Genomic DNA, 16,936 nt, shown 5'->3' with positions numbered 1-16,936 from the left:
TATCCATTTTCTTTAAATGTCATATAGTAGATTCATGTAAAATATGATAGTGAGTTTGTTTGCTACTGTAATTAACTAGACTACTATGAAGGTGGGGGACTTTGATACTTCTTTGAATGTGCAATACATGCTGTGCTACTGTTCTTTATTAAAAAAAACTGTTACTTTGTTAAAATCATTTGCTTTGCACTCACAGTGAATAATGGCCAGGTTTGAAGAGGAAATGAATCTCATTTTTGGTGAAAAACCTTTGTATTCTACATTTCCTTAGCTGACAAAGTGTGTCAGTGATTATAACCTGTATATTTTTTATTTTAAAAAACTTCATTATTATTTTTGCTTGCATGTGCAATATACTATTTCAGTTTTATTTTTTCTCTCCTTTTTGTATTTGACATACCAACAGTATTAAGAAGATTGTCTTTAACTTTTTTGATTTTGCAGTAATATAAGTTTAAGATACATTTGCCCTAATGTCAAAACATACCCAAAAAGCTTTAGACTATAAAAATGATGCCATTAATTGTTTAAAAAATTTTATGGGACGTTGCTTAATGATTCTGTCTGATTCCATGACAAAAGAATACAAAAAGGGCCATTGCAGTGCCAAAGAAGCACAAAGCTAAACTGCATAGTGCCAATCGAGCACAAGGTCAATCCTGATGTGATTGATGAAAATTTTGAGTCAAGACAAGAGGACTTGAACTTGTTTGGTGTTCAAGGTTGTGGCTGTTTAACATGTGTTAAAGGCAAGTCTTCCTTGTCCCACATTCTACCAAGTATCTCAAATTTAGCTCCTACCTGGCTCCTATAATCTAGTCCCTTTCTCTGTCTTTCATGGTGTGGCAAACTTTCTATGGTCCTGGCTACTGATTCGGTAAATGCATAATAGCTTAAATCATTTTAATTGGGCCCTGATTCAAGGACCTGTTATACATTTATTTTTATTTTACTTAGAATTTTTACACTGTGACAGAGGCTGGCACTAGAGAAAAGTGCCAGGCTGAAGAGTATGTAAAATTGATCGCCTCAATGGGGGGAGGATGCCCCAGGAATGGAATCGAGAGGAGGAGAAGACTCTGGCTGGGAGAGCAGTGAGGCTCTCGGTCTTGAGAAGCTAAAGAGAGAAGTTGGGGAAAAGAACTGTATCATAAAAAAGATAAAAGAAGGGAAGTTTGTACCCCGTTGGAAGCTTGGACTTTCAGTAAAGAGAGGGGGAAAGAGAGGAGAACCCCCTTCTCAAAGCGGGGTTCAGGGGAGACAGCAGATGTAACGGGTTGACTCAGAGAGAGGAGAGGGGTGTTGAAGATTTTCCCCCTTCTGCCTTCCCTCCTTAGCTAAAGCTGCTCTCCCCAATTCACTCTTGTCCCTCTTGTCCCCTCTCCACTACTTGAGACCAAAAGGTCTCCCCTTGATCTGTTCACTCACACTCAGCTTGGGGAACAGATAACTTTTAATGGTAACTCAATCAGGTAATACAAAAGGAATAATGAGCAGGGAAGAATAGGAAAAGGAAAGTGGGAAAAGGGAGTCCCTGTCTCTATCCAAACCCTTTCCCCTCCCTCCTTGAGTTTGGGGGGAACTCGGGCCTTGGCAGCCTGAGCCCCCTGAGAGAAAGTCAGATTGACTCACCCCTGGGCAACAGGAGCTGAGGTAAAGTCCATTCAGGTTTCTGCCCAGAAAGTCCCTTCAATTAGGAAGTGTTGGGGGGAAAGATTTCCAGTCACAAGAAGGAAAATTGGGCAACCCTCAGGAGAAAGTATTTTTCCCAACTTCTCTCTTTGGTTTCTCAAGACCAAGAGCCTCACTGCTCTCCTAGCCAGAGTCTTCTCCTCCTCTCAATTCCACTCCTGGGGCATCCTCCCCCTATTGAGGTGATCAATTTCACATACTCTTCAGCCTGGCACTTTTCTCTAGTGCCAGCCTCTGTCACAACACATAAGACTTTGATAGTCTATATTTCATCCAGAAGTTATCTTTTCTCTTTCATTTGGATTTTTTTTTATATTTTTGATTTCTCTTGCCAATTGATTCATACACCTCATACCACAGCCATGCATTCCTAAGTGATCCCTGTGTTTTTCAACACCCTCTTCAGGAGGGAATTTATAATTATTCTAAATTGCAAAATTTAAATTCTTTTTTAGAGTAATTTTAGTTTAAGAAATGTGTTACCTCTCTGAATCCAGAAAATGAACTCTTTGGAGAAGGCACCATGAAGATGCCTCCACAGACCACACACTGCACCAGAAGATCCAGAGTGAACTTTTGGATGTGATGATTTGAACTGTGTGAGGTTGAATGCATTTATTTTGTATGTATACTCTTAAGCTGAAGGGGACTGCCCCCGACTGTCTTTTTGGTCAATGTGTCTAACAATCAGTGGTTTCGTTCTCTTTTCCTCTTATTCTCAAATTATTGTAATTTCAAAGCTGGTATGTTTTCAAGACCCACTGGAGAGACTAGTCTTCCACAGGTCTCAGAGGGATATGTATAAATGGAGATTTTGAACCTTAGACTTTATTCCCCAGAAGTCCTTAGTATTTCCCAAAATTCCCTATAATCTCTCCTGTGTCTCCATGTTGGCGAGATCATGTTATTGGTATTTAACTAGCTGTAACTCCTCGCATGCTCTCTTTGGCATGATACAGCAATCAGCAATGATGGTGGTAAGGTGGGGATTTTGAAAATGGCTAACCAGCCATAGACAAGTGTTTTTTTTTATTTTGTATCCTCTTTATTCCTTGATTTCTAATGATCATTTAGTAAACCTCCTAAAACATAATATTTTTATTATTTGAGATATAATTAAAAATTTTACACTATCACCTTTTTACTGTGCCACTCAACTGCCCTCCCTTAGTCATGTGATATGTCTAATATTCTATTTTATATGCCATATTTTTTCAACATAAACTTCATTCCTGTTCAGCTAAGCCCTAGTCTTCCTCAAGTTCACTGCAATCTTGTTCACCTCCTCACCTCACCTCCTCAAATCCCTACAATATGCTTAAACTCCTCATCTACATTCTTGAACAATTCCTTGCTCCTTCCATCTCCTTGTTATAATTGAAGCTTGTTTTTTCACTAAACTTGCCACCCTCCCTATGAACTTCTCTGTTGGTGACTCTCCTGGAACTTCCTGACTTGCAGCATTAGAAGGAGTTAGTATACTCTTTCCTACCTATTACTACTTCCAGATCATTCTTTTATTACCTCTAAAGTTGATGTAATTAATTTACAATATCCCTTTCCAGTCCTTCTGGATGTTTCCTTTCAACTTCCAAGTCAGTTTCTCAATTTATAGATTTATCTTCCTTATTCATAACACTAGACAGGTTACATTTCTTTTCAAAATCCTTCAATGGCTTCCTACTGATATGGGCTATAGTAATACACTAAACCCCCCCAAATAGCTGTAAATAATCAAAAGAACATGGAAACAATAACTACTTGATTAGAATGAGACCATCTTTCAGATAAGACATGTAGGTTACTTAGATTTACAATTATGAGAAAACTCCTTATATCACATAACCTAATTCTTTTGTTAAAGGGGTTCAAATGCCTAGCCACACAGAACTAGGTCCAAAGAATGCCCAATTTCCACAAACACTGACTTCCTTAGAGTCTGCACAGAAAGAGTAAAATTGACCAAAAGTTGCCTTGGGGTATTTAACATATTATTAGCATTCCATTTACATTGAGGTTTGCTCTTCACCCTCTCCCCAAGTAGGCAAACAGAGTAAATTATGGGTAAAGCCATGAAGACCAAAGTGAAGTATGGGTAAAGTGTCATCAGTTCCTTGGGAATGATGGGGCAACAACCACCCAAACAAATGACCCCTTCTTTACTAACTAATCAAGAACCACCTCATTCCCTTACTTACTTACCTTCCTAGCTTCCTTCCTTACACGCCCCACTAGCTAACTCTCTATCTTTACATTGTTGTTATATTATTATTTAATAAAGCTTGTTCCATTGTTATGCAGTCAGTCTGAGCTACCAGTTCTTTGAGAAAAAACCCTACTTTCACCATGCCTGTATCATTATTCACTAACAAATAAAGTTCATACTCCCATGCTGGGCATTCAAGGGCACTGAATATATTAGGATTGTACTCCTCCCCCAACCATATAATCTAAATTGGACTATTTACCCATCCCTGATATACATTTTTAGTTTTTTACCTCTGGGTCCCTGATCATATTTTTTCTCATGATTAAAGACCTTTTCTCCCCAGATTTAAAGTTGGCATTTTTGTCCAAAGTTTTAATGTTCAAACTTAAACTTATTTCCCTTGATGTCCAGTCATTAGATCTCACTTAGAACTATATATCTTTCTTATGAAGTTGTGTGTTATTTGGAATTGCATTTATTAATGTGCCCATTTCCCCTATTAAACTGTAAATTCAACCAGAGAAAAACCATTTCTTAAATAAACATTACATCTCATTTATAGTCTTCTGTAAGTAAGGACTGAATGAATGTTCAAATTGAAGTGAAATACTTTTACAAATCCATGATTTCAGTGGATTTGGTATTCCTCCAAGTATGAAGTTTGTAACTCTTTAGTAGATGTCTTCTGCTAAATTGTTGAGGCCCAAGCAGATTAATTACCTAGTAGCCAACCTTCAGGGATTGAGCCTCTCTGGACTTATCTAGACTGGTGATGAAATAACACAATCTATTGCTGGGATTATATCAAAGCCTTTCCAGTTTGGAAAGCTCTTTCAATACTTGCATTTTGTTGGCATAGTCATAGAAAACCCTAGGCTACCTCTTTGCCACAAGGAAAGCATTAGGACAAATTTAGTGGAGAGCTACATTAAAGAAATGTACCTTTTAAATTTTCCTTTATCTTTATTTCATCTCTCTATGTGGGCTTCATTCCACTTTAGTCTATGATGCTTTTAGCAGGATCCTGCCTCATGCTACCAGTAAGAGGAGATTATAATTGCTAAAATGAAAATGATTAATGGCTGAAATAGTTAAGGTATATCTATGACAGACAATTTTCTGTCTTCTCAATGATAGGTTCAGTCTCTATATTCTCAGCACAGATTCTCTGAAATCAAATACAGAATTCTTTCTATTACAGCATTCAAGGACAATGGAAGGGAGGGAGAGGAATCTAGGTCTTTAAATTCCTAGTCAAGTGTTTGTTCTACTCTGTTCTTGGAGATATAAACAAACACCTTATCTTATACCTTCCATATATATACTAACTCATCTTACAATTCATTGTGCCACAATCTATACGGTAAGACTTAAAGGTCTGAGACTGTCTTGGGAAGAGTTAGAAATTGTCATGAACTTAATCCATGGGCAGACATATTGGAACCTATGTCTGGCCAAGAAATGATCACTTAATCTTCATTTGGAATGATGGATGGCATTTTGGTATTTTTCCTACATTCTATCTTGTTATGTATGATGGTTTCTATGACCTTATATCTCAAGATCATAAATTTTGAGCTGAAAGGGATTTCAAAAGTCTTCTGTTCTGTCTCCCACCATTTTAAAAGATGAAGAAATTGAGGCCCAGATAAGTTTGGTGACTTGTTCAAAATCACACGGGTAGTTAAGTTATAGAGTCAGGATTTGAATCTAGATCCTGACACCAACTAACCTATATTTTCCTCTGCTTCTACCTTTCCACATTTCCTTTCCTTTCTCAAATATACACATCAATTGCTATTTACTATTTTATGCAGCGACAATGCTCATAATATTCCATCATACATGTATATATATACTATATAAATATGTTATATGTATATATCTTCATACATACACATACACACATACATATTTCACATTGTTGGTCCTAAATTTCTCTATTACTTGTCTTCTGAAGAGTGCTGCAAGTTCAACTGTCAAGTATGGGCATATATAGTAGCAGATCAGGACCATCAATGTGAAATGTTCAGGCTCAGAGGGAATGGGCCATGAGATATTGACTGTCATTTGATCCTGTCTATTCTTCAATATATATACCTAGCTTTAAAACTATGTCTTTCTCATGTTTCAATTTTCCAAATTTTACTATTCAACTCTAAGTACTGATTGGCTGGTCCTTTAAGCTAAAATGTGATACAATTCAACATTTACTGAGCACCTACTATATGCAAAGCACTGTGCTAGGTTATTTGTGGGATACAAAGAAAAAATACCTGGTTCTTGCCTATAACCCCCACTAGTGAGAGTAGGCCCCAGTAAAATCAAAGCCATAGCTTAGGAGTTGCCAAGCACGCAGCCTGCTCCTCAGAATGAGAAAAAAAAAAACATTTTCCCTTCACAAATTCTGTATGTTCTTCTAAGAAATAACTGATACAAGAATTCTATGAGAAACTCTGTCAGATGGCTACACATTGACACCTATAGAAAACTCTGTTTAGAATCACTGAGATCATCTAAATCCATTGTTCTCTATCTTGTAAATCATGACTAATCATTGTCCCTGCAAAGGGCTTACCTAATCCCGTAACTTACACCATTTTTCCTATGAAGTACATACCCCAAATCATTAAACTTTGTCACTGGTCAGCAAGAGGATTTCTGCATGTCTCTCTGTCAGTCTGTCAGTTAGACCCTTCTGTAATCCCATAATCATTTTTCTCATCCAGATTTGTTGACTCAAGTAATTTGTCAAGCAAGATTCAGCACTTGCCTATAGGAAGTTTAGGTGTAAGATATTCATGAATAAAAAATTCTTCTGATGTTCAATTAATAGCCTAAGGAAAGGTAAAAGTTGGTAAGGCTTTTGTTTTCTGTTTCAGTTCTTTTGTACCTCTGAACTGGAATTTCTGCTGTCCATGGTACTGAGAGCAAACTGAGACCACTGGCCTGATTTCTATATCCTCTGAACCACTAAACCTATTCTCCAGAAAATTGGATGGGCTTAAATAAACAGTCGGTGTCTAATTGAAAATGCTCTCAGTAATCCATCCAACTCTTTCTAGTTTCAGACTAAATTACTAATGAGTTGCTGCTCTATATCAATGGAGAATGTTTATATACAACAGGAAGATTCCAATGCTGATGAAATTAGAGGTCTAGTTCACTCCTCCTCTTCTAATTACACTTTGTATAGCCATTCTATTAAAAAAAAAAACAAAACCTTACCTTCTATCTTAGAATTAATACTGTGTATTGGTTCCAAGGTAATGGAGGTTAGGTGACTTGCCCAGGGTCACACGGCTAAGAGTGTCTGAGACCAGATTTTATAAAGCCATTCTTTAAAAAATTTAAAATATATAGAATATATATACATATGCATACATATATATATATATATATATATATATATATATATATATGGGTAGATAGAGGGTACAGTAGATAGCACACCATGGTTGGAGTCAGGAAGACTCCCCTTTATAAGCTCAAATCTGGCATCTGTAACAGAGGCTATTACTAGAGAAAAGTGCCAGGCTGAAGAGTATGTGAAATTGATCACCTCAAGGGGGGGGAGGAGCCCCCAGGAGTGGAATCGAGACGAGGAGGAGGCACTGGCTGGGAGAGCAGTGAGGCTCTTGATCTTGAGAAGCCAAAGAGAGAAGTTAGGAAAAAGACTTTCTCCTGAGTGTTGTCTCACTTTTCCTGTTGGTGACTGGAAATCTTTCCCCCCAATACTTCCCAATTGAAGGGACTTTCTGGGGAGAAACCTGAGCAGACTTTACCTCAGCTCCTGTTGCCCAGGGGTGAGTCAACCTGACTTTCTCTATCTAGATGTAAATGACCTCTGGCAAATCATACTCCAAACTGTGCCTTATAAAATATATTTCTAATTATATCTATCTTGACAATTAATTCCTGGGTGCATTAAAATCATGTTGCCTCTAGTATGAATATTTTTTTCTGTCTGTTTGCTTCCCCTCCCTCCTACTTATTTTTTTAAATTAAAAATCAATTCCAGAACAACTCAGAGAGATTTACAAGAAAGAACACTATCCACATTCAGAGAAAAAACTATGGGAGTAGAAACACAAAAGAAAAACAACTGCTTGACTACAGGGGCCGAGGGGATATGATTGGGGAAGTAGACTCTAAATGATCATCCTAGTGCAAACATCAACAACATGGAAATAAGTTTTGATCAAGGACATATGTAAAACCCAGTGGAATTGCACATCAGCTACAGGAGGGGAGGGAAAGAATATGATTCTTGTAACCAAGGAAAAAATGTTCTAAATTGATCAATTAAATAAAAATTTCAAAAAAAATAAAGTAAAAAAAATTTTAATTAAAAATCACTGACACATCTCCCAGAGTATTTTGGGTGAATGAGGCTTAGTCTAAATATGATTGATATTAAAAGACTGGCAGATCTATTTCATTTGATTTTTTTTGTTGTTTCCCTTTGGTTTCATCTTCATATACCCTCAGGACCAACTGACTGAATTAGATCTGATGCCAACTTCCTGGCAAGTTTGTTTTTCTTCCAACTGCTTTTTACTATTTTATACAGTGACATTGCTCATAATCTTCCATCTTTTTTTCCATAACGGTTTACCAATATGCTTGTACCCTTTGTTGCCTTGGCTGTCAAATATATTTACACTTGTCAACTAAGATGATTTGTAGACTCTGTCAACTTCTTCAACATTTTGCCTTAGGAAATCTCTCTAAGAAATGATGATAGAGTCAACATTTTTTTCATTCCATCCCTGCCACTATGAATTGACAGTACATCATGTTGAATGTCCTAAAGCAACATTCAGTGCTGCTGTGCCATCTTTATTTTTTATAATAATTTGGTAGGGCTACCCTTTTCTTTTAATTTGGTAAGGAGATTTTGAAGGTGGAAGGACTGAGGGGACTTTAGGCAAGATAAATGTAGGAATTTCAGTGAAGGCTACAGGGAGAAGGGACTGCTAGAAGAGGAATGTGACATTCTAAGTCCCTTCTAATCTTTTCCTTCTCCATCGGGCATTATCCACTTCATCTTCCTCTTTTAATTAATATCTTTTATTTTCTTTGCTTCCCTTCTTTTCTCTCTCTCTTTCTCCCCCTTTTCACTATGTATTTCATTCTGTGTACCTTAAATGGCAATGGTTTAGAACTGAAATTCATATATATATAAAATATTTTACATACATTATATTATATATTTCCTACTTTCTTTATTTTTACCAATTCTTAAATTTGAACATGACTGAGTTGAACAGTTTTGTTTTGGCTCTACTTTTCTTTTCTCAAATGAACTGAAAAGTTATATTGATTTTCTTTTAATTATTGGTAGCTCTCAATTGCTTAAAAAAAAATTCTGTGGACAAATGACCAATAAAAATTAAGACAGAAACCCATCTGAATCTTATTGGGTTATAAGTAATATGAGCCAGTACCAAATTGTATTAATGCCATAGATACACTAGATGGCAGTAAAAGTTAACAATAATATTCACAAATGTTTATGCTGTATTGATCAAATGAAATAACATTCGTAAAGTACTTTGCAAACCTTAATGTGCTATATAGGTGTTAGTTATTACTGTATTTCATTGCCAAACACCACTTGTGAATTTTTCGGTTTTCCACCTGAAGCTATTTTTCTTTTGTGTCCAACTCTTTATGATACTATTTGAGGTTTTCTTGGCAAAGATACTGGAGTGGTTTGCCATTTCCCTCTCCAGCTCATTTGACAGATGGGGAAACTGAGACAAACAAGGTTAAATGACTTGCCCAGAATGACATGGCTAGGAAGTGTCTGAGTCCAAATTTTAAATGAGTTAGGAGAACATAATTAGAGTTCAATGGGGAGTAGGGTACAATAGAGTACAAGGTTTTGCAACCCAAACTATTAATGGCAAAAAACATGTAAATTGTATATCCTGGAGTTCTTTGCACTCTTCTAGAGGTAAGAGGAGTAGGAGTCGGTTTTTAAAGTTCCTACATTCTAAGTAGTCAGGTAGTCAAGCTTTGGGGAGTGGAAAACATTTGCCACAGATATTTAATGGGGTTCAATGACTGGAAACATTTTTCTAGAGAAATAATGACTCCTTTACATTTCTCTAATGCTTTAAGCTTTGTAGCATACTCCTCACAAGCTGCTTTGCCTGGAACTTTCCTGGTATGTCACAGACAAAGAGAGATTCTCTAAGCTTCATACTCAGGTGTGTATGGATTCTGTTACTCACTATCTGTGTATTAGGCATTTAATTTCTCTGATCTTTGGTTTCCTTATCTACAAATTAGCGGATTGGTCTTAATGATCTCTAAATTTGTTTCTAACTTTAAAACTCTACGATCTAGCCAATACCCTTTAGCACTTGCCCAGGTAACACTTTATAAAAAAAGAATTCATAACTGATCACAAATGCATAGGCAAACAGATAGCTGAAAAATAAGAGTGCTAGATCCAAAGTCACAGAAGACTTAAGGTGAAATACAGCCTCAGACACATGTTTTATGATTCCAGACACATTACTTCATTTCTATGTGCCTCGGTTTCCTCGTCTATAAAGTGGGAAATGTAAAATGGCACCTTATCTCCCAAGGCTATTGTAAGGTCAGAATGAGGTAATATTTATAAAGTGCTTTATAAACCTTAAAGTAATGGGTAAATGTCAGCTATTTTATTACACAAAATTTAATATTGAAGAACAAGAATATTTTCTACTACATAAAAGCATTATGTTAAACCTCCAATAAGTCCAATAAATAATGTACTATGTGTGCTAGTCTCTAAGAGATATAAACATCCCATGAGTGTGTTAATCCAGGAGCCTTTTCTCAGTGGTCATTCTACCTGATCTCCTTAAAGGTTCTGATGATATCCATCACCTCCCATCTTTTCTCTTTCCTTGGCTTCCAGGGCACTGGTCCCTCTTGGGTTTCCTTCTACTGATCTTCTCAGACTCTTTCCCTGGATAACCAAACATCTGCCACCCTCTAATAGTGAGTATTCCCCAAGGAATTCTTCTAAGCATTTTCTCTCCATATATGATGCATATTACTATTTGACTCTTAAATAAATGCTTTTCAGATTTTCATGTAGTTTCTAAAAAAAAAAAGGTATCATATCTAGCTCTTGCTTAAACTTATGAGTAGCTGAAAGAAAAAAGAACTGAGCTGGGTTTCTGAGATCTTGGATTCTAATTAACTGGTCAATCAATAAATATTTATTAAGAGCCGACTATATGGCAAGCCCTTTCTTAAGTCCCAAGGAAACAAAAAAGGCAAAAGACAATTCCTGCCCTTAGGAACTTTACAATCGAATGGGGGGATGAATTATTATCTCATGTTCATCCTTTCATCCACTGAAGGAATTTTCTCTATAACACTTTCAACAGCAACCTTCTTAAATATTTCTAGAGGCAGAGAACTTACTACTTTTCAAGAAAGAAGAACTCTGATGGTTAGAGTCTTTCCCTTAAGATCATAGAATTATAGTTTTAGAACTCAAGGAGATCTCTTAGAGATCATCTAGTCTAACCCCATTTTTTAATATATGAAGTAATTTAAGCTTAAAGAAATTAAGTGACTTGCCCAGGGTCACAGAGGTAATAAGTCACAGAACTCAACTTCAAACTCCGGACCTGTTCAAGTTCAATAAACTTTCTACTGAATCACAGATGTTGAGGGGAAATCTGCCCAATAAACACATTTATTGATCTTATTTATTTCCTCTAGAGCTATATAAAATATGTCTGTCTAATTTATCCAAATCATAGGCATACAAATATTAGAAGACATCTATCATCTCTCCCCTTTTTCTTCTTTATGCCAACTTAAACATCACCTAAATATCTCCATGATAGAATTTCCAGACTTCTCGCCATCTTCATTAGTCTTCAGGACACTTGATACTTCAAAAATGTCTCCTATAAAAATGGTGTCCCAAACTGGACACAAGATTCCAGCGTTGGTCCAGAAACTACTTGTGTATTCATATAACCTAAAATTGCATTTTTTTTATTTTTAACAGCTAGATCACAATGTTGATTCCTATAATCAATTAAACCCTTTAAGTCTTAATCATACAAACTTGCTATTAAGTCAAGTCTTCCACATTCTGTATTTATATTATTTTTTTTTAAGTTTGTTTTTTTAATAGGTCTCCAAACTTGTCCAGGCTTGAAATACAGTGGTTAGTACTCCTTGGTCTAATCCCTCTATGATCAGCATTGGAATTTTGATCTCCTTTTTTTCTGACCCAGGCTGGTTGCCCCTTCTTAGGCAACCTAGTGGCCCCCACTTCCAGGGGCTAATTATACAAGTGCTGAAATTAATGCAGATGCATTAATTTATACCTTTGCCTTGGAATAGAGTCTTATTAATAAAACATATAGATAAAAAGTTTTGGAATAGTGAAGAAATCAGAAGCATGGTACTGGAAAAAAAAAGAAAGGCAGGAAGGCAATCAAAGCTTTTTTTTTTTCCACAGAAGAGAACAGAAGTAATCACAGATAAGATGGACAACTTTGAAAGATACATGTTGAATTTATCACTTCCTTAAAAAGAACATCAAGATATACATAATATTTTTGGTTTTCTGTACAAATCTCTTTATCTCTTCTATGTATTTGGAAATGCTTATTTTGTATTAAGTTCAGAATAAAAACGAGTTTTAAAATTAAGTCAAATTAAATTAATTTATTTAAAACCCTTACCTTCCAAATTAAAATCAACAATGTATATTGGTTCCAACACAGAAAAATGGTAAGGGCTAGGCAATGGGGGTTAAGTGACTTGCCCAGAGTCACATAGGTAGGAATTATCTGAGGATAGACTTGAACCCAGGACCTCCAGACTCCAGGCTTGGCTCTCAATCCACTGAGCTACCTAACAGCCCCCCAAAACATATTTTTTAAAAAAGATAAATAGGCAATCTGTTAATGCCTTACCTTCTTAGCACCAGGGCAGTGGTTTGCAGAGGGGTACATACTATAAATCTCAAAGATTTCTTCAACTGGGAGACTATTCTGTTAAACAAATATTCATTATGTCATGTTTTTCTGCATCTTAAAAAAATAGATATCATGTCCCTAAATAATATCGAGTATTTTATGTTTCTTAATCATAAGGTTATAGTATTATTTCATATTCCAGATATGACATATTTTTACATTTTACCTTTCAAATAAATGTTGCTATAATAAGTCTATGAATAATACTTAAATAGGTTTCTTAAACAGCAGGAAATCAGAATGTAGAGTCCCTGAATTATAGGAGTAAATTAAAGGATATTAGAGTTGATCCAATCCAACTTCTCTCTGCTGCCTCTTCCCTCTCTAACATAGTTGTAGATGATGAAATAAAAGCCAGAGAGATTAGATGATTTTCTTTTTTGCTTTTTTTTTCAAACCCTTACCTTCTGTTTTAGTATCAGTTCTAAGACAGAAGAGCTGCAAAGTCTAGGCAATCAGGTTTAAGTTACTTACCCAGAATTATATTGCTAGGAAATATTGGAGGTCCGATTAGAACCCAGGACCTCCCGACTCCAGACCTGGTATTCCATGTAGCTGCTCAGGTTAGGTGATTTTCAAATTGCTTAGTTACAGCAAACCCTGGATTTGAGTCTAGGTCATTTGTCCCCAAATACAGTGTTCTTTCTATTACACCAAATTCTTTAACTTTGTTTTTTAAAGTACCATATATATTTAATATTTAACAAAATTTATTTTATTTTAAATAATAAATTTCATTTAATAATTTTATAAAATTCAATAAATTTATAAATAAAATTTAATAGATTTAATAAAAATTTCATTTCTCCCCTCACCATTAGGATTCCGGCATAAAATGATAAAATCATGGCTTCTCGTTCAAGACGATTAGGAAATACATGCCTACGACTAAATGGAACCTTCCTAGGAAGAAAAACACATAATTAAATTTGGCTGCATGACCTCAGATTAAAGATGATCACCTATAAATGTATTTATTTTCTGCTTAATTTGCTTGTCCAGATAATATGACTCATTTTATCTGCATCAGCAGATAGGCTCTGTGCTATACATTGCTCCTCCTCCCCCCCACCCCAGTACCTATGATGGATTTTTATAGGTTTTCCACTCTGTCTTCACTGTGACTAATAGTATTTGTTTGCAAAATAGTCATCCAGAATGCCAGTGCCCAATCTGAGGTCATGAAAAAGAGTGAAACCAATTGGCTACAAAAACAAAGTTTGTGACCATAATTTTATTAGGGTGATCTCTAACCCAATGTTTGCCAAAGCACAGAGGGTGCAGGTGGGATGGAGAGAAGCCTCCTGTAGGCTGTGCCCTGACCCTAAAGTTTGTGGGATCAACCAATAAAAGGGCAGGGGTATATATCGCCATCCCCATAAAAGTCAATTGATGGTCTTATCTCCAACACAAATACACTTACTCTTTCCTCCTAAAACTACATCTTCCCTCCAGTGTTCAAGTTTCAGCCTCCCCACTCTTTGGACAGTTTTAGTCTAACTACTCTCTGGTACTCACAGCAGCAGCTGCACTGTGCCACTGGGAAAATTCTTTCCTCATTATTTATTTCCCCCAAACCCTACCATTCACCAATCTCCCTAATACCCATCTTCTACCTCAGCTCACCTTGTGGCTACAGCAGGCTCTGCTTGGAGAACAAGCTCTGTAGTCTAAAGGTAAGACAAGTGTCAATAAGGAATAAGGGGAATAAGATCCTCTCATTTTTTCAATTTGGGTTCTAAGAAATCCTTTCCAGCTCTAGCTAGATTTCTGATCTTATGATTGATGCCTTCTCTTCCAGTTTTGTTGGTCTTAAAGTTGGAAATGGCATTAGAGCTTATCTAGACCTAACTCCATCAGAGCTTCTTATAGATAAGGAAACTTTTTGGGTCCAGAAAGATTTAAGTGATTTCTTAGTGTTCACACATTAAGAACCTGGGCTAGTATTCAAACATAGGACTTCTGATCGCCAAACTAGTATTCTTTCCACTCTAGTTCTAGAAAGAAAGAAAGAAAGAAAGAAAGAAAGAAAGAAAGAAAGAAAGAAAGAAAGAAAGAAAGAAAGAAAGAAAGAAAGAAAGAAAGAAAGAAAGAAAGAAAGAAAGAAAGAAAGAAAGAAAGAAAGAAAGAAAGAAAGAAAGAAAGAAAGAAAGAAAGAAAGAAAGAAAGAAAGAAAGAAAGAAAGAAATCCTTACCTTCCATCTTAGAATCAAATCCTGTGTATTGGTTCCAAGGCAGAAGAGTGGTAAGGGCTAAACTACATGGGTTAAGCAACTTGGTCAGGGGTCACACAGCTAGGAAGTGCATAAGCTCACATTTGAACCCAAGACTTCCCCTCTCTAAGCCTTGTTTGCAATCCACTGAGGTGCTCCCCAATTCTACTGTTTCTTAGGCATAGTATCATAGAATGGCAAGACTGAGAGAGACCCTTAAGATACATAACAGGAAAGTAATTTTTGAGTTCAGGAATTCTCTTGAATTATTAAAGCAAAGAGAGTCTCAAGACACTCACACTTTATCCCAATCCAAGTGCGTTTGGTCTTCTTTGTAACCCAGCCATTGTAAAGCAACGCTGATGGCCAAATCATAATGAGCCTAAAAGCAAAGATTTCTTGTATGAGAAACAGCCTGAGACTAAATACTAACTTAGCAAATTGTCAAGATTCCAGGATTTCACATGTGCTAAGCATATACCAATGGATAACCTCATTTCTTATTTACAACCATCATCAGGAACTTACATGACCGTATAAAGATCCTATACATTACAGGATTGATATCTGGAAAGGAACTTAGAGACCATCTAGCCCAATGGCTTCATTTTATAGTTTAGGAAATACAAGGTCCAGGGAGTTGAAGTGATAAAAGTAGAGTCTGAAGAAGGACTAAAGGCAGGTTCCCTTACCAGAACCAATGCTTTCCCCCAGGGTACCACTGTTCCCTGTCATTTGATAAATCAATCATTTGGTAGGTGAGAAGGGGAGGGGGGAGGTTCCTATTATATTCATAGTCCAAACCAGAGACTTGAATGAAATAAACCTAGAATGAACCAATCTAATTTGCTTTAAAATTTGAATAATTCTGGAGGGCAATTTGGAACTATGCTCAAAGGGTGATAAAAGACTGTCTGCCCTTTGATCCAGGCATAGCACTACTGGGTTTGTATCCCAAAGAGATCATAAGGAAAAAGACGTGTACAAGAATATTCATAGCTGCACTCTTTGTGGTAGCCAAAAATTGGAAAATGAGGGGATGCCCTTCAATTGGGGAATGGCTGAACAAATTGTGGTATATGTTGGTTATGGAATACTATTGTGCTAAAAGGAATAATAAAGTAGAGGAATTCCATGGGGACTGGAACAACCTCCAGGAAGTGATGCAGAGCGAGAGGAGCAGAACCAGGAGAACATTGTACACAGAGACTAATACACTGTGGTATAATCGAACGTAATAGACTTCTCCATTAGTGGCGATGCAATGTCCCTGAACAATCTGCAGGGATCTAGGAGAAAAACACTATCCATAAGCAGAGGACAAACTGTGGGAGTAGAAACACCAAGGAAAAGCAACTGCCTGACTACAGCGGTTGAGGGGACATGACAGAGGAGAGACTCTAAACGTACACTCTAATGCAAATACTAACAACATGGCAATGGGTTCGAGTCAAGAACACATGTGATAACCAGTGGAATCGTGCATCGGCTATGGGAGAGGGAAAGGTGGTGGGAGGGGGGAGGGGAGGAAAAGAAAATGATCTTTGTTTCCAGTTAATAATTTTTGGAAATGACCAAATAAAATAATGTTTAAAATAAAAAAATAATAAAAATAATTTTAAAAATTTTAAATAATTAAAGTTTTTACTGAGCTGTGAATCAAACCATTTGCTTCTATCTCACCAAAGTTTATAAGTAATTGAATACATTGTTTTAAAAAGTATTTAAATAGAATAAAACTATAGCATAAAAATATTTTTCAAACTCATTCTGAAAAAAACTTGATATTTCATTTAGTTCCTGGTCTG

The 16,936-nt window shown here is 36.3% G+C and overlaps 1 protein-coding gene across 2 annotated transcripts in view; it reads right to left on the bottom strand.

The window, feature by feature from the left end:
• C8H2orf80 (chromosome 8 C2orf80 homolog) overlaps positions 1 to 16,936 on the bottom strand; it is a 37,903-nt gene that overhangs the window by 8,954 nt on the left and 12,013 nt on the right. Inside the window, exons 4-6 of one of the 2 annotated variants that reach the window (XM_007501834.2) lie at positions 15,428 to 15,510; positions 13,731 to 13,818; positions 12,853 to 12,930 (exon numbers count right to left, since the gene is read on the bottom strand). In XM_007501834.2, the coding sequence (XP_007501896.1) occupies positions 12,853 to 12,930; positions 13,731 to 13,818; positions 15,428 to 15,510 (249 nt within the window). The remainder of the gene's footprint in view (positions 1 to 12,852; positions 12,931 to 13,730; positions 13,819 to 15,427; positions 15,511 to 16,936) is intronic. The other variant, XM_056806997.1, reaches the window with a different exon arrangement.

The sequence above is a fragment of the Monodelphis domestica genome, chromosome 8, assembly GCF_027887165.1.
Source record: "Monodelphis domestica isolate mMonDom1 chromosome 8, mMonDom1.pri, whole genome shotgun sequence".
In the NCBI taxonomy this organism is placed as follows: Eukaryota; Metazoa; Chordata; class Mammalia; order Didelphimorphia; family Didelphidae; genus Monodelphis; species Monodelphis domestica.
Note: the sequence above shows the minus strand (reverse complement) of the source record. Positions and strands in the feature narration are given on the sequence as shown.